At 37.4% G+C, this 20,654-nt stretch overlaps 2 protein-coding genes across 2 annotated transcripts; both read right to left on the bottom strand.

The window, feature by feature from the left end:
* Positions 1-5,487: 5,487 nt before the first annotated feature.
* LOC131007874 (uncharacterized) lies at positions 5,488-8,626 on the bottom strand. The gene is made up of 5 exons (XM_057934788.1): positions 8,119-8,626; positions 6,976-8,029; positions 6,565-6,861; positions 5,782-6,113; positions 5,488-5,597 (listed from the first exon to the last, which is right to left on the bottom strand). The coding sequence occupies exons 1-5, from the start codon at positions 8,624-8,626 to the stop codon at positions 5,488-5,490; spliced, it is 2,301 nt and encodes a 766-aa protein (XP_057790771.1).
* A 4,290-nt stretch (positions 8,627-12,916) lies between these two features.
* On the bottom strand, positions 12,917-19,567 carry LOC131012713 (GBF-interacting protein 1-like). Its single transcript, XM_057940703.1, has 11 exons — positions 19,371-19,567; positions 19,037-19,272; positions 18,409-18,452; positions 17,305-17,407; positions 16,846-16,978; positions 16,134-16,684; positions 15,413-15,788; positions 14,796-15,072; positions 14,476-14,637; positions 13,695-14,168; positions 12,917-13,528 (listed from the first exon to the last, which is right to left on the bottom strand). Exons 2-11 carry the CDS (start codon positions 19,224-19,226, stop codon positions 13,289-13,291), a joined length of 2,550 nt encoding a protein of 849 aa, XP_057796686.1. The 5' UTR covers positions 19,227-19,272; positions 19,371-19,567; the 3' UTR covers positions 12,917-13,288.
* Positions 19,568-20,654: the final 1,087 nt, after the last annotated feature.

Below are 20,654 nucleotides of genomic sequence, written 5' to 3'. Positions count from 1 at the left end.
GCTACAGACAATTTCTTTGGTTAATTCGAGTGTGGTGATTTCGTTTATTTCAATTCTAATTTATTTTTCTTGTTTAATGTTTGCTTTAATTTATTTGATTGTCTTCGTTTAATTATGAGTAGCTAATTTCTTAATTCGGCGAGAATAATGAAGTATTGATTTAATAACCTGTGAGACCTAATTGAGCCTATAATTGATTCCTGTTGATTTTGATTTGTTCCTTGTGTTTAAAGATAGTTCTGATTTAATTTAAATCTGATCAACTTAGGTTAAATTGAATTACAGTCAATTGGTTCCCCCAATCCGTAATTGTTGGAATAGGGCTGATTAGTGATAAAGCTACCATGTTCGTAGTAGGAATAAATTGGTGGATGAATTATTACTAGCGTATCTAGGATAATTTATCTAAATTGGGTTCTTTCATCTTAATGCTATTAGAATATTAAATCTAGGTCTGGCGTCTCCAGCTAGGTTATATTTTAATAAGGGAAATAAGCAGGTCTGACGTCTCCAGCTGTTTATCGACATAGTAAGTAGGAATTGGGGTACGTCCGTTGCGTTTCACGGTATCCTATAACTGGTTGGTTGATAGGGATTAATTAATCTTTGCGTCGATGATCAGAGTCATTAAATTGATATGGATTTATTCGAGCCGAGTTACTTTTCTTTGATTATTTTCTAGTGTTATTTTATTTGATTTAATTTGCTTCCTTGGTTAATTAATATTTCTCTCGATTTAAGGCGTGGTGGCTACACCAATTTTAGATCTTTAGGAAATTGATTGCAATTACCCGTTCTCTGTGGTTCGACCCTGCTTGCTACTAACTATATTAATTCTTAGCTATTGCAGGAATTATTTGGTGGGATACGACGTCCACCAAATTGGCGCCGTTGCCGGGGAACGGTGTTAATTAATTTCTTTTTCCTATTGATTCTATTTTATTTTTTTATTTTTTTTTTCTGTTGTTATTGAGCAGGATTAAAAAAAAAAAAAAAAAAAAAAACTCTCCAGGTTGAGGAAAAAAGCACAGGATGATGCAAGGTCTGGCAGATTCGAAATTTGTTCTGTCTGCCCAGACGGAACCATTTTTCAAGGCTGTGAGTGCCCCCACTGCTGAAGATGATCTGTTTGCCCAAATGGCTCCTAACTCAGAGGCAGAATCAGAAACTAAAGAGGAAGTTGAATCTATTTTCATAACTGTGATTGATCCCTTGGTTGATGATTTTGTTGAGAATTTCAGGGAAGATGAGCTCGAGCAAGTTATTTTCAGTGTGCTAAATGATGAGGATGCCAAAACAGAGGAGAATGACGCTATTCGAGAGATTATCATGCAGCTGTACTCCGCGGATGAAATTTCAATTCGGCACCTATCGAGCAAGATGCCCACATCGACCAGCACGAAACCGATTTTGCCATTTGTTGTGGAGCCATCGAACCTAGACTTGAAAGAGGTAAGGTGTGGGTGTCATTTTGAAGATTCTGGAGAATTTGGGGTCAAATTGGACACTATGCTAAGTGTGGTGGAGTCAACTGCAATTCTGGGATTTGATGGAGGATTTGACCTAGTCAAAATTTTCCCCATCGTTTCCCTCTCAATTCCACCTCCTTCAAAACCCACTCCAGCCATCTCCACTCGCATATCTCCGCCTGAAACACCACCACTGCCGCGACCTACTCCAGAACCGCCGCCGCAGCCACATACCTCCAGCCTCCATCTCCAACCTGCACCCGCCGCTGCTCTCCAATTCCACAATCCAACACCTCCCTGTTCCCGCTGTCATATCTTTTCATTTGCATCTGGAAATCACCACCGCCAGTCTCCATTATCGCCCTCCATCTCCACTCGCATCTCTCCGCCTGAAACACCGCCGCCGCTGCGACCCCCTCCAGAACCGCCGCCCTCCGCCCTCTGCCGGCATCTCCACAAGGCAGCTTGCACGGTGATGTCCTTCTCTTCTGTTTGTTTTTTCTTTATGTTTCTCTTTGTCTTATTTTTTTTACCTTGCGTTTTTGTTAGTATTTTGTGTGCTTATCTTTTTTATGCTTTTTCTTGTTTGCTTGAGGGCAAGCAAAGTCTAAGTGTGAGGAGGAGGATATGTCTTTGTTTTTGTGAGTCTATGTTGAGTCGCTGTGTTGTCTTGCATGTTAGTCAAGTGAGTGTTAGTTTGTTAGTTTTGTGTACGCATGCTGCCAAGTTGCACTTTGTGATTAAGTAGATGACTTGATATCTTTGGAATTGAGAATTGTGATTTTATAGATGAATCTTTATTAAATGAAAATTGGGATGACGAAGAAAGGCAATAAGTGAGTAAAAACCACACATAAGTGAGATTTGAGCTTAATAGAGTAGAGCACTCTCTACTACATTTCTTTTTTGAGTGATTTGATGTTCTTGAGGTTGTGATATTAAGTGTGTCATATGTGACAAATGATAGAAGGCACTAGGGAAGCCCTTTTGGCCTGCGTTTCATTGCCTACCCATACATTAACCCCTAGTGAGCCCTTTGAAGCCTTGAACATTTTTGTTCTTATTAGTCACTAAATAATTAGCCAATGCCTGTTTTGGACTCTCTCTTTGGCCCAGTGATGCATGTCTAATTTTGAAATTCATTCCATTAATTACTAGAGAAAGTTAAGCTGTATTTCTATGTGTCGTTTGCCCAAACTGATGTCTTCTGCTAGATGATAAGGATCTGTGATCCGTTTGGCCAAACAGTGGCAGTGAATTCAGATTGGGTTTGGGAAACGATTTGTGGGGATATTTTGTAGATGATGATTGCATGTTGATTGGAGATATAAAAAAAAGAAGGGTGCTGCTGAAAAAGAAAAAAAGAAAAAAAAGAAAAAAAAGAAAAAAAAAGAAATCGAAAGAAAAAAAAGAAAAAAAATCGAAAAAAAAGAAAAGAAAAGAAAAGATAAAAGATGTTGCACCAGTTTGAGTTGAGCATGTAATATCATTGTTATTGTTGGAGTTTTCCCCAAGATTAGTTGGTTGCTTTCTTTCTCTATGAACTTGAAATTGTGGATGATGATTTGGATTAGATGTGCACACTTTGATCTTCATTGCTTGAGCCTAGGAACCCCTTTAGATCCTTCCAATCTTATGAATGGTCCCTAGCCCCATTACACCAAATGAACAAAGTCCTTTTTGAGTCACTATTTGACCGCGACATATCATGACTGAGTGGACGTCGTATCCCACCAAATAATTCCTGCAATAGCTAAGTGGACGTCGTATCCCACCAAATAATCCCACCAAATTAATATCATGACTGAGTGGACGTCGTATCCCACCAAAGTCCTAGTGTTTAGTATTGTATTCCTCGCACTTATCATTGTTTTCAAACCAGGTTGCAAGCACAGCAGAATGGATGGCGCACTGTGAAACTGAGGAGAGATTGTACCGCCAAATATGGGGAACACCGGCTTCTATGCCAACACCAATACCCACACCACCAGCAAATACAGACATTGAAGTCGGAATAGCAGCGGCAGCACCATCAATCGCACAACATGAAGCGGGAACATCTGCAGCAGTGGCAGCAGCAGCAGCATCCCCGCCTCAACAATTGGGGCAAATCGGACCAAAAAGGATGAGGATGTCATCTGCAGCATGTAAAAGTCCATTCCGGCGTGATGATGTCAGAGGAACAGATTTTCATAGGTACCTGAGGAGCAAAGAAGCTGAACAGTAAGTAATTAAATAGCATTATATAATTTTTGTCTAATGTATGGCACAAATGACACTAATATGACCATTTGTGCCAACTGTACCATCATTCCAATTAACATTCTCATATGCATTGATATGTCCAGGAGGAATGTGGGATTGCAATATCTGGTGGACAAAAATTGGTTTAATCAGATAAAGAAGACTACCGAAAAGCTAGACAGTCAGAGCATAGACTCCTACCTTGTCGTGCTAGCAGCAAAACCAGAGTTGGCTAGTTTTGAAGGATCTGAATTCCCTGCAAACATTGTCATCACAGGCACAATGTTCGCGGTAATTACTTAATAATTTCTTCTTTTAATATATATTTCATAATAATCTGTTCCTATTGGCACTTATGGAACTAATAGTGCCATAAGTTCCAAGAGGACCATTGATTACTTGGTTTTATTTTGGATTTCGGTTAGCACTTATGGCACTAATAGTGCCATAAGTGCCAATAACACCATTTAACTTGGTTTTATTTCAGATTTCGGTTGGCACTTATGGCACTAATAGTGCCATAAGTGCCAATTGAAACTATAATATAAAGTATATAACAACTCCAATATAATAATGTACAGGCCGCCATAGACCAAGTATGGAATGATTTGCATGGAAAAGATTCGAAATGCACAAAACATGACCTAAAAAACGAAGAGATCATACCAGAGGGACAAATGAACATGTTGTGCTTGTTTGCAGTGGGGAAAGAGCCAAAATGGGGGGAGTATGTGAAGAAATGGAACGATGTTGAGAAGGTTAGTGTGTCAATACCCAAGTGAGTTAAGTCTAAGTCGTATTGTTTATTTTTTTGATTGATGAATGTTATTTAATGTCAGCTCATCATGATTGTTCACTTCACCGATCACTGGGCCACCTGTTTGGTGGATTTCAAAAACTATGAGTTGACGATATATGACTCCAATCAGCACAAGTTCGATGATATCCATCTCGACGTACGTCAATGTGCTTTCTTGCCAATCTGCAGGATTATACACAGATCCTTAAGAAGATTGGCTATTATGACAAGAGCAATGTTGACGGGAAATACACAGAATGGATATATTCCTACCCATACGATGGATCAAACAATCTGAAACAACTGGATAATGTAAGTTGTGGGGTTCTGTCTCTTAAGTATGTCGAGATGATGTTGACTGGAACGTACGTTCAAAAGAACATGACCAAGGCTGTGCTTAAAACATTTCGTGAAAAGATAGCAGAAAGCATCTACAAATTCAGCACGGATGCAAGTACTTTTGAGCCATTGGATGATGAAGATGAACAAGAGGATGCCGGTGAAGGCGAGGATGACGGTGATGGCGTTGTGGCAGCCAATCTTAATGAATGAACAATCAATTTATGTTTGTAAAATAATTTCTAGCATGTTTGATAAACAACTTGGTGATCAGTTAGTTTATTTTGATTATGTGATATGTATGGTATGTTTTAGTCAGCTTCGTAACAAGTTTGGATTGTAAAGCACATAGCAGGTTTGGCACTTATGGCACTATTAGTGCCAGAAGTGCTTAAGGATATCCAAAATAAGTGCTTGCGGAAACGCAAAATAAAACGAACATGGCCCTCTTGGCAGTTATGGCACTAATAGTGCCATAACTGCCAAAGGATATCCCAAAACTCAAATGGCTCTCTTGGCACTTATGGCACTAATAGTGCCATAAGTGTCTTCGAAAATGAAAAATACAAGTACAATGGCCCGCTTGGCACTTATGGCTAATAGTGCCATAAGTGCCAAAGGATATCCCAAAACAACTCAAATGGCTCTCTTGGCACTTATGGCACTAATAGTGCCATAAGTGTCTTCGGAAATCAAAAATACATAGTAAAATGGCCCACTTGGCACTTGCAAGCATCTGATAGAAACTACATTTCATAACAGATTCCAACAATGACAAACACCTATAAAAGGTCAAGATTACATAATTTAAATGAACAATGAAACATGTCAATATATAAAAAATTTAAAAGCTTCAACTAAGCCTAAGATGACAGGTTAAACGGTTATGAGCGTCAGATCTACAATGGCCGCATCGTCTTTTTTTTGTACCACTAACACATGACTCATTGTTGCTGACTTCTTCCTGCACTGTAAGTTGCATGACTATAGTGCACGTAGATTGATAATGTCCTTCCTCATGGCATCGAGAACAAACACGACGACTCGATGAGCTGGAACCACCACTCTTAATCCTCTTCTCACGCGGCCTCCCAGATTGTTGAACATCCCCTGGTGTTAGCACAACCCTCGAAGCAATATCCTCGGGAATACACCAATCTTCAGGATTCGGTAGTGGCATCACCTCGCCAGAATATATTTCACGGAGAGTAGCAGTTGAAAAGTAATCATTCACATAAGACGACGGGTTCTGGTTCACCTTTCTGCATCAAAAGAAGAATCAAATAAAGATCATTATTGTAAATATAATGAATAAACCAGCATAATTGGAATGGTATATTAATAACATATGGCACTAATATGGCCATAAGTACTGTTCGTGTAGCACAAATGCACGAATCTAAACCTTAAATGGAACATCTAAACCTTAACTGGATCATCTAAACCCTAAATGAAACATCTAAACTCTAATGGGAAGTATTCAAAATGGCCAATTGACTGCACCCAACTACATAATATCTGCATATGCAAATGGCACAAATGGCACTATTAGTTCCATCAATGCTATTCGTGCATAACTATATGGCACTTATGGCACTATTAGTGCCATAAGTGCCATTCGTGCAGCAAAAATGCACTCAATCACATGGCCACAAAACCAGCAAACACACACACAAAAACAAATCAAATAACAAACAAAGAATCAATATTGACCCTATTGCAGCTGCAGCATGAGGACATGGTATCATTTGGAACTGGAACACAAGACACGTGCATGTGTGACTACTAAGATCAACAACATAACTCTTGTTATCAGATGTAACCTCAAACTTTGTTGGATTGATTGGCTGGACAGACATCCTCAATCCCAAATCAACTGATTTAGCCAATCTCATAGATGCCCAATCTGTCAACTCGAGAGGTCTTTCCATAGCAAGAACCCGTCGTTTATAGAACCAAGTTCCAACCCTTGATCGGATAGTCTCCAAAAGGGTGCAAACAGGCAACCTTCTAGACCATCAGAGACAATTGTTCAAACACTCAGCAAGATTAGAGGTTATGAGCATATAGCGACGGACCGGGCAGTATGAACGAGCCCATCTACTTGGACTAATGTTCATCAACTTCTCATATGCACAAGGTTTAACAGATTTCAAATTCTCCATATATTGCTCAAAATCCTCAATCTTGTACGCCCTTGCAGCTAATTTGAAAAGAGTAACAACATGACTTCCCCAATACTTTAGATTGCTCTGTATGTGAAAGGAACAAAGTACCTGCGGCGTTCCTAGAAAGACATGCTCTATTGCTTTTCTGATACTCACATGCTGATCAGAAATAAACAGTAACTCATCACGGACACCAAAAGTATGCCGTAGCCGCTTAAGAAACCAAATCCATGATGCATCACGCTTTTTATCCGCAATCCCAAAAGCTAAAGGCAATATCTGTTCATTTGAATCTTTTGCAACAACAACAAACAAGATACCTTTGTATTTGCCCTTCAAATGAGTGCCATCAATAACTATCATAGGACGACACGACTTAAAGGCTCTAATACAAGCAGAAAGAGCAATAAAAGCATACTCGAACACATTATTTTCATTAGTCTGTACATCTACCACGGAACCAGGATTTACCTGCTGTAGCATGTGTAGGTACTTCGGCATGATGTGAAAGGAAGTATCCGAGTCACCATAGGTCATCTTCAAAGCCAAGTTCCTCCCAGCAAGTGCAGTGCTATACATGACAGAAATACCATATTTATGTTGTAACAATGCCTGAATAGTTCTTGGTGTAAGGGTAACACCTTTAGCCATCACATCCGGAAGGAAATACGATGCCAACACCTTAGAAGACACTTTTGGGGCAGCATGGTACCTCAGGTCAATTGCACAGTCATGAGGAACAAATTCAGTAATAGTCCACATTTTTCCCAATGCCTTCCCACGAAGAACAAACAGGCAACCACCTCCAAATTTGCAAACAACATAGTATCTGGACAGTGAGGAACGAACTATAGTAAACGATGCATGGTTAATAAGATGATAAACACCACAAGCTACAACCATCTTATCCTTGTTTTTAAAAATACCACCAACAGAGAATGTATCGCTGCTCGAATCATCCTCCTCTATGCCTAGTTCTTGAAAAGGGACCGAAGCTTGATAAGCAGCACCTGGGATAACCCACTGACTAGTAGGGTGATGATAATTTCCTATCTCTTCATCAGAATCATCACACGGTGGCAGATTCTGACATCTCTACCACAACAGTCATCAAAATCCTCATCATCATCAGACCCATAATCACTTTGCCCAACTAAACCATCATCACCTTCATCCTCCTCATCAACGTCATCAGCAACTTCACAACCATTCTCAAGACCATCCATCTGATTGTCACTAGAATTAAAATTACTAGAAGCTGAAACTTCAACAACAGGATTATGTAAAACATGCTTCACCAAATCATTACTTCTAAGAGAAACAGTCACATGTAAAATCGGCATTTGAACAGAATTCAACAAATGTGACAGTTCAAAATCATCAGTAATCTTCATCCTCATCACCTCACATCCAGGAGACTGAAACAATGCATCAATCTCATACATATAGACAGTCCTATTTTTCATTAAACGAAGTTCAATCTTACCAAGTAGATCAATGAATCTTATACCATTAGACGGTGTAGGCATATATTCCCTCCGTCCACCCTCATAAACATTGTTAACCCAAGTTCCTCCATGAGCAATAATAACAGATGTTGCACCCATCTAGATAAGACAAAGCAGTGTATGGTCATTAGTACAATTTCGTGCAGCACAAATATTGTAAATGTGATAAATAAACAAGCATACAAACAAGCAAAATAAAACCAAGTGAACTGGTCCTCTTGGCACTTATGGAACTATTAGTGCCATAAGTGCCTACCCAAATCCAAAATACAGAAATAACAGCAATAGAATATAAACCCTAAATGGAACATCTAAACCCTAAATGGAACATCTAAACCTTAATTGGATAATATGAACCCTAAATGGAACATCTAAACCCTAATTGGATAATCTAAACCCTAAATGGTCCTCTTGGCACTTATGGCACTATTAGTAATAGTGTCATATACGCAAATCCAAAATACAGACAACAGCAATCGAATCTAAACCCTAAATGGAACATCTAACCCTAAATGGAACATCTAAACCCTAATTGGATAATCTAAACCCTACGGGGAAGTGTTTAAAATGGTCAAATGACTGCACCGCCCAGCTACATGATATCAGAACACAAAGCATACAAATAAGCAAAATAAAACCAAGTGAACTGGTCATCTTGGCACTTATGGCACTAATAGTGCCATAAGTGCCTACGCAAATCCAGAATACAGACATAACAACAATTGATTCTAAACCTTAAATGGAACATCTAACCCTAAATGGAACATCTAAACCCTAATTGGACAATATAAACCCTAAATGGAACATCTAAACCCTAATTGGATAATCTAAAGCCTAAATGGTCCTCTTGGCACTTATGGCACTAATAGTGCCATAAGTGCATACGTAAATCCAAAATACAGACATAACAACAATCGAATCTAAACCCTAAATGGAACATCTAAACCCTACGGGAAAGTGTTTAAAATGGCCAAATGACTGCACCACCCAGCTACATGATATCAGAACACAAGTGTATGGCACTAACAGCACTAATAGTGCCATAAGTGCCTACCATTCACAACAACGCATACAAAAACAACAGCAATATAATATACATGCCACATCTCGTACACAAATACAGAAATCACAGAAATAGAAGAAATCATAATGTGAATAAGATGAAACAGATCAAACAAACAAATAAACAAATAAACAAATAAAATCTCATACCAAATCTCGCCGGATCACTGCAGATTTGTTGAAAACGGTGAGAGAGAGGAGGAGGAGGATGAGGAGGAGAGGATAATCGTCTCTCTAGTCTCTTCGTCGGTGCCGGCGAGAGAGAGATAGACGCGGAGAGGACAATCAGAGAGAGAATGCAGTTACGTCGAGGGCGGTGAGAGAGAGGAGGAGGAAGAGAGGATAATCGTCTCTCTAATCTCTTCGTCGGCGCTGGCGAGAGAGAGATGCAGGCGCAGAGGAAAATCACAGCAAGAGAGGTGGAGAATTGGCTTCATTCATCATCATCGCAACTTATGAAACAATATGGCCTGCGAGATAGGTGGAGAATTGGCTGAATCACGTCGCAGGCGAGATATATATATATATATATATATATATATATATATATATATATATATATATATATATATATAGAGAGAGAGAGAGAGAGAGAGAGAGAGAGGATGAGAGCTCAATCACGTGTATGTGCTGCATCTGCATGGGTTAATCCCTAAATCCGGATCTGGGTCAAAGAAAGTTATTTGATCCATTGGGTTAAAGGGTAGATTAGGTATGACACATAAAAGATGGCCAAATATTGTTATTTCTCATTTTGTGGACAAAATTTAAGTTTGAATCACCAATAGAGCCATCCGGCCCTATTGTTTCTTTTATTATTAACCAAATTATAAGATGTTTGAAAAAAACTATATATATAGAAAGAAAGAGAAAAGAAATGAAAAAAATAAATTAGAAATCTGCAAATGAACGTAAATCTCCTAAATTATAGCTGAAATCTCTCTTTAATAACTAATCTCCTAAATTATAGTTGAAATCTCTTTTTAATAACTAAACTTTAAATTGTGGCGGCAAATTATTACCGTTGAACTCCCTTTATATATATATATATAGATATAGATTATCATATCAAAAGTATTTTATTACGCGTGGTAATTATCAAATCAAAAGTAAACTTTTAGTTATAATGAACTTATGTTAAAAATCTTTAACTTCCATTGGTTAATTCATATATTATCTATATAAAAGGATTGCATAGTAATAATTATTTTTTTCAACCACAATCATTTTGTAACTGATTGACCAAATAATAATTAATAATGGTCAAATAAATAATTTATCGACTAATGTATGGATCCATTTGAAATTTATATACTTATATCTGCTCCAAATCCAACTTAAAATTGGTTGAAAGTTGTGTCATTCTCGTTTAACAATATCCACTAATTGCATGAATTCGTAAATTTTCAAAACATATACATAATGAAATAAAAGTTATTTCCCAAGTAAAAAAAAGAAGTATTTCTATAATTCGCAATCCTCAATAAAAATCTTATAAAAAAATAGTACTTGAATTCAACCACCGGATCTCATCTTCTATTTCGATTATTTGCATTCAACCAATACTGTCCACGCACCGGTCGATTAACGCGGATCCTCCCTGTATCCGTCGATTCTCATCTATATCAACGGCATATATTTTATTCCATATTAATTCACGCGGATTGTCTCTTTGTACCGTCGATTCTCATCTATAGCAACGGCAGATATGCTAATTCACGCGGATCGAAGTATTACTGCGCCAAGTTCCATATTAATTCACGCGGCGAGAAAGAAAAGAGTATATAAGCAAGGAGTTTCTATAAGTAAGCATCCTTAAAATTGGACAGGAGCTTCACTTAACAATTTATTTCCACCTATATCTAGTTCAAGAATCTATGACTTGATTGATAGATAATTCAAGAATCAAGATTCTATGACTTGATTGAGATTTTAAGAAAACTATCTCAAATTAAAGAATAGATGAAAACTATCTCAAATTAATGGTTTTGTTTTTTAATTGCAACAACTTTTAGAAATTATCTCAAACCAATCCATATATTTATTTTTCAATCATTTTCATCATCTTTTTCACTTCTGATTATTTATAAAGCATGGTATTTTCTTTATAGGCACTAGTTTTACTAGGTGGTTTTTATTTAATTAAAATATGTATAAAAAAAATCTAAAATATCTTTCTGTAGTATAAACTTCATGAATTTCTCTAATCAATATTGTATGACTCAAATTAACATGAAATCAACATTAACTTATAGTTGGAGACCTATCAAATCAATGATCAAGACCTTAACAACACTATTTTCTATCCAATGAACATGGTGATATATATATATAGTTAAAATTTTTATCAAAATATCTATATATTTTTGTGAAAATTTTATATTAATCTCGGAATAGTTTTTGGAACTATTAATCACTTTTTATTGATCTGTATTTCATAACATATTTTTTGAGAGGTACTATTAATCAATTCCAATTTTTCTCTCTCTTACTTAAGTTAGGACTTAGTCACGGAGGTTGAATATGGGAATAAGAAACATGTAATTTTGCTTTTCCTAGAAATGTCAAATGAGAGTCGAAGTTCAGTTCAAAACGACGTCGTCCTTAATTTAAAAAAAAACGACTTCGTCCCTTTAATTTCCCAGATTAATTTAGCAAAGTTTTCCCCTTTTCAGCTGTAATCCCGAACTTTTCCCTTTTCTTCTCACCACCCTCTTATTACTTGAATCAATCAGTAAGGCTGTTGAGTACAATATTACTACTGCCGGGCGAGGAAGTGGCACCCAAGCTCGTTCGACTTCTCTACTTTGTCAGCGTTGGAACTGTTTGCACTGTCGCGATTAACAAGTGGAAAGAATATGAAAATAGATCCATGATTCAGAAAGAGCAACAAATGAATGAATCGTCTCTGAAAAACCAATTCCCTCCCTAAAATGGTAGCTCCCTTTTCCTAATTTATGCAGAACAAATACTCGTTGTTTCAACGATGAAGAAAACGGAAAAATCAAACAAATAAATGAAAAAGAGGGCAAAATTTGACGATAAAGGAAAAAATCAGAAAAGTAATGTGAAATTTAGGAAAAACGGCGTCGTTGTCCTTTAATTAAGGACGACGTCGTTTTGAACCGAACTACGGCGAGTCCACTTGTAATTCCGACGTCCACGTCATTTTCAAATTTGGGGATAGTGTCATAGGAAAAATTAGAAAATATACAAAAGTTATGTATTGTGAGGTTGATTTTAAAGGTGGTGTGCAATTCCAAATTTTGGCAAAAGTTTTATATTTAGGAGCAATTACCCCTTTGAAAAATACCAACGTCAAAAGGATAAAAATCCAAAAGTAGAGCTTTCTTGCTAGAAAAAATGTTCACTTTACAGACAAGGGCTGAAAACAGCATGACTAAGAACCAAAACCGAAACCTCAAATCAGTGTCACGCTGTATACCTCAAAAATCTCAAACTAACTCTGTATCAAACTAGCAATAAGGCTAAAACCTGTAGAAAGCTGTTTTCAAGAAGCAAGACAAGGATGATTCCAAGGTTACTGCAAGTTATATGAATACCACAAAACTATACGAGCCAGCTCGATTGGCCCCTTCGACTACTTTACACTCGGTTCAGTGTTCGTTGAAAGTCCCAAAAGAAAAATTGTTTGGGATTTGATTGTCACTGGACTTCCTAAGAGAAACGTCCCTTCTCTCAGTAGTTAAGTTGCGTGTGCTGCTGCTGCTGCTGCTGCGGCGGCGGGGGGTAAACACCAGTTGGTCCCACCATATTTATAGGAATGCTAATGGGTTGAGATTGTTGCATCAAAACTGGGTGAAATGCTGATGCTGTCAGTGCGTGCGCAGGGTGGAAAATACCGGCGGCATAGGATCCTTGGGCAGGCTGTGTTGGGGCGAAAGGCGGTTGACCCAAGCATACACCTTGACCTTCGGTCTGAAATGAAGCAATGGACAACATTAACACGCTTTCTATGTTTAAGACAGTCTCGCAAGATAGAGAACAGAATCATAGCTTCTGGCACAGTTACCTTGACCGTGTTGAACAGACAATGAGACAAAGATTCACAATATATCAGGCAACAAGTGAAAAAAAAAAATACCTGCTGTTCGCTGGCATACATGTTATTTTCCTTCACTTCTTCATTTGAAGTTGAATTTAAAGCTTCAGTTACTGAACTAGAAGTGTGGTTAGCCAGGGGAATGCTGTATGGCACATAATTGACAGGGACTCCAACATGATTTGGGTATGGTGCATTAGATCCTTGCTCATTCTGAGAAATCGAATATTTAGCAGTTGTCCCATGTGGGTTCGGATATAAGTTGCCACCGTGAGGTTGCTGAGGAAATGTGCCGCTGCTGAAAAATTGATGGATAGCATGTGGTGGGACATAAACTGGGGAGAAATAAGGAGCATAAGGAATGAATGGAGGATAATGGGGTAGATGAATTCCAGCTGGCTGGTGGAAAACAGGAAGAGGCTGCTGGTTTGCAGAAATGGAACTCTGTATAACGCCAGCAGCTTGGGTTACAAGAGGTACTGGAGAAGCCGCGGATATAAAAAGAGGTGCAGTACCCTGCAAGTGAAGTCAAATGAGTACCACCGAATCCAATACATCAACAATTTCTTTGGGTGAGCCCGAGAGCTACCTCAAAATAGATATACTGGAAGATGGTAAAGTCGTACAAAAATATCCAAGCATGCATACATGTCAAGTATATCCACAGTGTGAAATTTGAAACCATAAGGTGAGAAATCGAAAATGCAATTCATGAATTGCAAATTAAATAGTTTCAAGCAATCAATGTTTTTTTTTTTTCTGGCACAAACTTTACTAAGAGAATAGGCAAGAGGGAGCTGATGAGATTCATAAAGCCCCAAACCTCTTGAGGAGACTGAGAAGTCTTTGCAGAGATAAGTCCAACATTTCCATTGTAATTGTTTGCAGCTCCAGCAGAGTTAAGAGGTGAACAGCGTCCATCACCGTCCACGCCAGATCGATAGAATTGTGCATGATAGCTCACTGGATCAAATGATTGCTGCATCTGTATGACATATTCTAGTCAATAATAGATCCAGTTAAACAGTCTTTCACCATAAATAGTTACATTACATGAATGAGCTGCATGAAGGATATTCCCGTGAAATAGCCATCAGAATTATACTGGATAAGGAATTATATTGAAAGACATAATAAACATACGGGAAAGCCTGGAAGAGCGCCATGAACTTGAGATTCTGAATTTTCAGAAAGTCTAAGCTGGCCATTCAACAGCGGTGGTAGATAACCATAATTGTAGCTTGAAGCAGTATGGATGATAGCGTGTTGATGGCCTTGAAGAGAAACTTCCTGCTTGGGCTCACCATAATGGTAGGTATCGGAGGATATGACTTCAACCTCTGTAGGTGACAAATCTTCTGGTTCTCGTGAATGTGAATGTGAATGAGTACGGTCAGGATATATTAATTCAGCATTCCCTCTGCAATCATGCAAAAGAAGTATGTTTTTAATGATGAAGCTATAAGAGACCAGGAATTAAAACGCAAATGAGATGCTAACAGGACATCAAGAGCAAAATGCATAAGCATATTAAGCAAGAACATCAGCAGAGGTGAGAGAGGTGAGCAACTAAGGATAAATTGATTGAAGATGAAATTCTGTTCCACAAAATGATTGATCAATAAAATGTGGAATTTTAAGTTGCACTGCAAAACTGACAATCTTCCACTTAGAAGATGGGGGAAATGACTTGGCTTAGCACCCCAAATTAATTGAAGACAAAGCAGAAGTGAAGCAGAAGAAGGAGGGTGGAAAGAGACCTTAGCTGTAGCACCTCAGTGGGTTCAGCAGTAGAATCAGAGGATTCCGAGTGCGGGGTACTCTTGTCACTTCCAACACTACCATCTTGGGTCATCTCCAGTCCGAAGCTTGCATCAAAACTTCCAAAACAAAACCCGAGTTTTCCAGCTTCAGGCACATGTACATGGTTAGGAAGAACAACTTGCTGGATATCAGAAATGTGCAACTCTTCCAACATCCTCTGAAGCTCTGGACTAGCTTTTTCTGAAGGAGCTTGCTGTAATTCAGGTTGATTTCCAACAGATATTGCAGAGCCTTCATATGAAGCAGCTGCGCTGACAACCTGATCAATAGAGGAGTTTGTAGACTTTGGTTTCCACTCTTTTCCAGGACCCACTGAAGCAAGATGTAATAAACCACCAATTAGTTACTGGACTTGAACCCCATACCTTACATATTCAAACAAACATAATTGTTGATAACAGATATTTTTGAGAGAGAAATCGGCCAAAAGATTAAATAATGCAATCATCATCGGGGACCAAGAGTAATAAATATATTAGTTACAGTGTTAGGAAAATTATAACAAAGTGTACACTAGTCTACATATTAACAATTACTTATAAAACCATTTCAGTTAATTCAGTTTACAGCATATGATACTAGAATTGATTCTATTTTGCCAATCTTTTCGAACAAGTTTAATAACATAACAGCTCTGCGTATCCTCATAAAACTTACCTTTTTGTGGGACAATTACTTGAGGCAGGATGTTATCGTTAGAAGCAGGCCTAGATGAGGCAGTCTGCACTAGATGCTGTTTCTGTCCAACTCCAGGAAAGTCATTTGGCATCTTCTGCGGCACAGTTGAAACTATGTATCTCTCAGAATGATTATTGGCATTCTGTTCAACAAGAATATGATTACTTCCCACATCGCTGCTAATAGTATCCATGGTACTATGGTGTGGAATATCTTGAGATGGTGACAGTAAAGGATCCAAAGGAGAGGACTGAGATCCTGAAGCAGATACCCTAGGAAGGGACACCGCACGATTACTGGAATCTAGCATCTCATTCTGCCGTATATCCCTAGGCCCTGGAGAACCCACATTTTTATTGGAATAAACAGGTGATGACAACGGCAGTGATTCTTCCAACTTACTCATGCTGCTATTTGTAGATCCATTAAATTTGTTAACATTTCCACTTGCCCACACACTGCCATTTTTGTTAGAATTGGTACTTTGGGAAGTTATACCAGATGGACAATCAGATATACCAGTAACTGGGCTGCAAAGAAAGAACAATAACTTTTATAAAACACTGAGCAGAAGAAAGCTGGCAAACCTACAGAGCTTAATTGTAGGTGCATCTTAGAACTACAGCTTTAATAGTACAACAACAGTATGTCATATTATAAGCACATCAAAAGGTTAGAACCACCATCATACCTGGAAACTGAAGAAGCTTCATTGCTTTTTATCTTTTGTGTATTACCCAAGGTAGCATTGCCAACAACTTTCTCTGGAAATTGACTGGTCAAATTTTCTTTAACAGCAAATGAATTTCTTCCCCCACCAGCATCTGTAAAACATGATAATCTTTTCATTTCTACAATAACACCTCCACAAAATGATTCTCTTTATTTCATTTAGCATGTCAGTAAAGCAGGTGATTTAATAAGACACAAAGTAGGCAGTCATCAAATTGGAGACATTATTTATTCTAGAACGTATATATAATATATTTAATCATACGGTTAAAAGAGAGATTACAACAACTAAAAAAAAAGGTAGATTACAAGAAGTGAGAAGCATAATATATGCATACAGCTAAATCATATTCCAAGTCTAAAGGGCATATATAAGGGTACAGATAGTACAAGGCTTACAGCCACAAATTAGGCTCACCATGAGACAGGGGTCTGTATGAATAGTTTTCATGACTTGCTCTGTTCACCTGGGCCTGACTACCTTGCCTCCGCCTCAACTGTGCAGGCTCCTTATTCGGATTCTAGAAATGAATGGATTGCAATTAGTCAGAAGCTTTCTTACAGAAATCAAGTAGAGAAAACTCAAAAGTAGAAAAGGTAACACAGACATAAAGGAGTTATAGAACTACCATCTAGAAAGACCGACACCTATATTGAAATAATCAGGAACTTAAACTAATGGAAAACTCTAACGAAGTGTTTCATAAAATAGCCACTACATGAAGCATTATTTGTTGGATGGATTGTGAGTATGGAATTGAATAGTTGATCCAGGAAAAGCAAAACATAGATTGCTTGGTATGACAAGACTTTAGGTAGCTGAGGACTGGTACTAGTGCTTGCACAAATAGAAAAGCATTAGAAAACCATTTCTTCTTGCAGTTCTCTAGGACCATAAATACTAAGTTATAAAGGAAATGCAGAGGTATATAACAGTCAAGTTACAACTATGGCCTTGATATAGTATTGCTATGAACAGGCAAGTACATCTAACAAATTGTGCCGGAGAAGACTATAGGTAGCTAATGATTAACCATGATAAATCACCAGCCAAGAGGGAACTAATATTAGATTATTAATGCTAATTCAGCTTAATTGATACATCTTTTTCACACATTCAATTGTTTCCTCTTGTTTGCCTCTTGGACCCTTAACTATGTCAGAAAAGAGACTGGTGAGATTGCTATCGCATTACAACAATGGGCCCATACGATCTTAATAATAAGAAATCAAATTAAAATAATTTGTCCCATCACAAAAAAAGTAACTACACCCATAAAAGTCCCATATGAGACATCCCAGCAGTGGACCTCCACTATGTAAAAGAGAGAGGCCACACATGAATCCCCACTGCTCTCCTCTAACCCAACTCAATCAACAAAAAAAATAACAACACTTTGCCAGGATAAAAGGAGCAAATCAAAGGATAAAAATATGGAAAGTTACTCAAATAATGAACTAACTCTTATATGGACAAAACTACTAATAAGAGGCATCATAAGAGAATCAAATCATTTAGTACCTCTCTTCTCCTGTCACGTCTCTTTTTCACTTCATGGAAAGCATCTGTAGGAGAATACAACAGTCAACAGTACTTGTCAGATTGCTTTGTGCAAAAGCCAATACCCATTATAAGAACCGCATAACAACCCTCGAGCCTCATCTAGGAAACAAAAACACGAGTTTGCAGGCACACCACGAACTGACTAATGATAAAGCATTCAATAACTTGAACTATGTGAACCCAAAATCAGAAATTACACTAGTGACATAAAACAATATCCAGTAGCAATGAAACAGATAGTATCCAGAAGGCAGCTGCACATGAAAGCTAAACCAAGCGAAGACCCTTCAATCGACAACAGTTCAACAACCATAGAACTCAATAACCTAGGAGAAACACCAAACTTACACTAGCCTCATACACAAGTGCATCGATACTCAAGCCTCAGTTCACTCTTCTTCTTTTTCTTTTTCTTTTTTTAACATAGCTAAACAGTAAACATCAGTTCAGCAACACGACAAACAAAGCAGAAAACAAAAACAGCAGCATATCAAACACAAAACCGCTCGCCCTAACTGGTACCATAAATCAGTCACACTACAAAAAAAACGCAAAAAAAAGGAACGGCAGGCAAGGAGAAGTTCACCGAGAAGAAGAAGCTTCTGAGCGGTCTCATTCGGATCCATGGAACATTCCTTGAGCATTGCATAAATCTCATCGTCTCCATGATTCTGCCCCGTGATCTCCTTAATATCATCGATCGTCTTCTTCACGCTGCTCGGAATCGCAACTCTAGTACGCGGCGCTGCTGCCCCTCCCTTGCCCCAACTGCTCATCGTCTACCGCAATCCCCCGCCCCCAACACCTACCTCCGCTGCAGCTCTGCGCGTGTTACATAACAGTTAGCACAAATACACGAATCAAAGCGATGCAATTATTCAGCAAAATCATCGTTTATTGAGATTTGAGAGAGAGATTACTTGGTGAGAAAGGAGACGTCGCGAGCGGAAAAAGGGTTTTTGGTGATCTTACGAAGCGTGCGCATAAATGGGGCTGATTTGGGGCATAATGAGATGTTGATTTGCTAAAAGTTCAAATGTTTTTTCATGCTTTGTGTAGCAGCCTTTTTTGTACCTCTACTGCACACTCTCTCAGTTGGGGTGGGTAGACTAGACCTACACTCCATATAAATTTCAAACTATTTTATTTTTACTCATTATATTTAAAATTATTGAAAATATTTTTAAAAATCTTGAACGAGTTGATTTTGTATTAATTATACTCTTCGATCAATTTTCACCTAATGCATATAAGGATGCCGTTTTGTACAATATAAATTAAAAAGAAAAAAAATACTATACTGTGGCAACCGGTGTTTTGTACCATTTTGCCACATCAATTTCGAGCTAAAAAATTTGACGAATTGTAAATATGTTTTTAATAATGCAAAAATATAAATGATATTGTAAAAATAATTTGAGGTTCAAAAGCAATATTAATTCTAATTTCAAATAGGTTTACACTAAACATCCAAAAGGAAAAATTGCTTTAAAAACAGAGGGTAGACAAATATTTGTGTGTATTAGGATATATGGTGAATATATTTTAACTGAATTTAATTGAATTTTTTTAATTTTTATTTGAATTTTTAATCAATGACTATAGCGTTTATTAAATTATAATTCATATTTAATTAGAATTGATGCACTGTATATCTAGATATTCATATGATAAGAGTGTGATAGGTACGTATAACCAGTGGCAGATCCAGGGGGGCTAGGGGGGGCTTCAGCCCCCTCCCAATTTTTGAGTTTTTTTTTAAATATATATATATATATATATATATTATTTTGTTTTATATCTATATATATATATATATATATGTGTATATAAATAAAAAAATACAAGAAAAAATATAGTAATACATTATTTATAGTATCCAACTATCCATATTAATTGCTCAACACATTGAGTTGTTACATTTATATTAATTTTATCATTTTTTCTTTCTTAGTTAATTTTTAATATTAAATTTGAGTCAATTCTAAAGGTAAAAGTAAAATTACTAATTACTAACAATGAAAATTAGTTTATTTGTTTAGAAGATGAAATAATTTTTTTTAAGAAAAATGAATAAAAGTACGTCTTTATATGCTTTCAATCTATTTGATGTTGAATTAATTGAATTGCGAACAATTATCTTATTATATTAAGTGATTGTTGAAAAAATGCATGAAAATGAAGTGTACGGAATGCTCAAAAAA

The sequence above is a fragment of the Salvia miltiorrhiza genome, chromosome 2 (genome assembly GCF_028751815.1).
Source record: "Salvia miltiorrhiza cultivar Shanhuang (shh) chromosome 2, IMPLAD_Smil_shh, whole genome shotgun sequence".
Taxonomy (NCBI): Eukaryota; Viridiplantae; Streptophyta; class Magnoliopsida; order Lamiales; family Lamiaceae; genus Salvia; species Salvia miltiorrhiza.
The sequence above is the reverse complement of the archived record's forward strand: the minus strand, read 5'-3'. Positions and strand labels throughout refer to the sequence as shown.

Excerpts from the sequence above, each read along its gene's own strand:
- LOC131007874 (XM_057934788.1), bottom strand. The coding sequence starts at position 8,626 with ATGGGTGCAACATCTGTTATTATTGCTCATGGAGGAACTTGGGTTAAC. Across the intron at positions 8,030-8,118 it reads GGATTTTGATGACTGTTGTG|GTGCTGCTTATCAAGCTTCG; the intron begins GTAGAGATGTCA and ends GGGTTATCCCAG. Across the intron at positions 6,114-6,564 it reads CATGCTGCAGCTGCAATAGG|AAAGGTGAACCAGAACCCGT; the intron begins GTCAATATTGAT and ends CTTTTGATGCAG.
- LOC131012713 (XM_057940703.1), bottom strand. The coding sequence starts at position 19,226 with ATGAGCAGTTGGGGCAAGGGAGGGGCAGCAGCGCCGCGTACTAGAGTT. Across the intron at positions 16,979-17,304 it reads ATACAGACCCCTGTCTCATG|ATGCTGGTGGGGGAAGAAAT; the intron begins GTGAGCCTAATT and ends CATGTTTTACAG. Across the intron at positions 13,529-13,694 it reads TGTATGCCAGCGAACAGCAG|ACCGAAGGTCAAGGTGTATG; the intron begins GTATTTTTTTTT and ends GCTTCATTTCAG.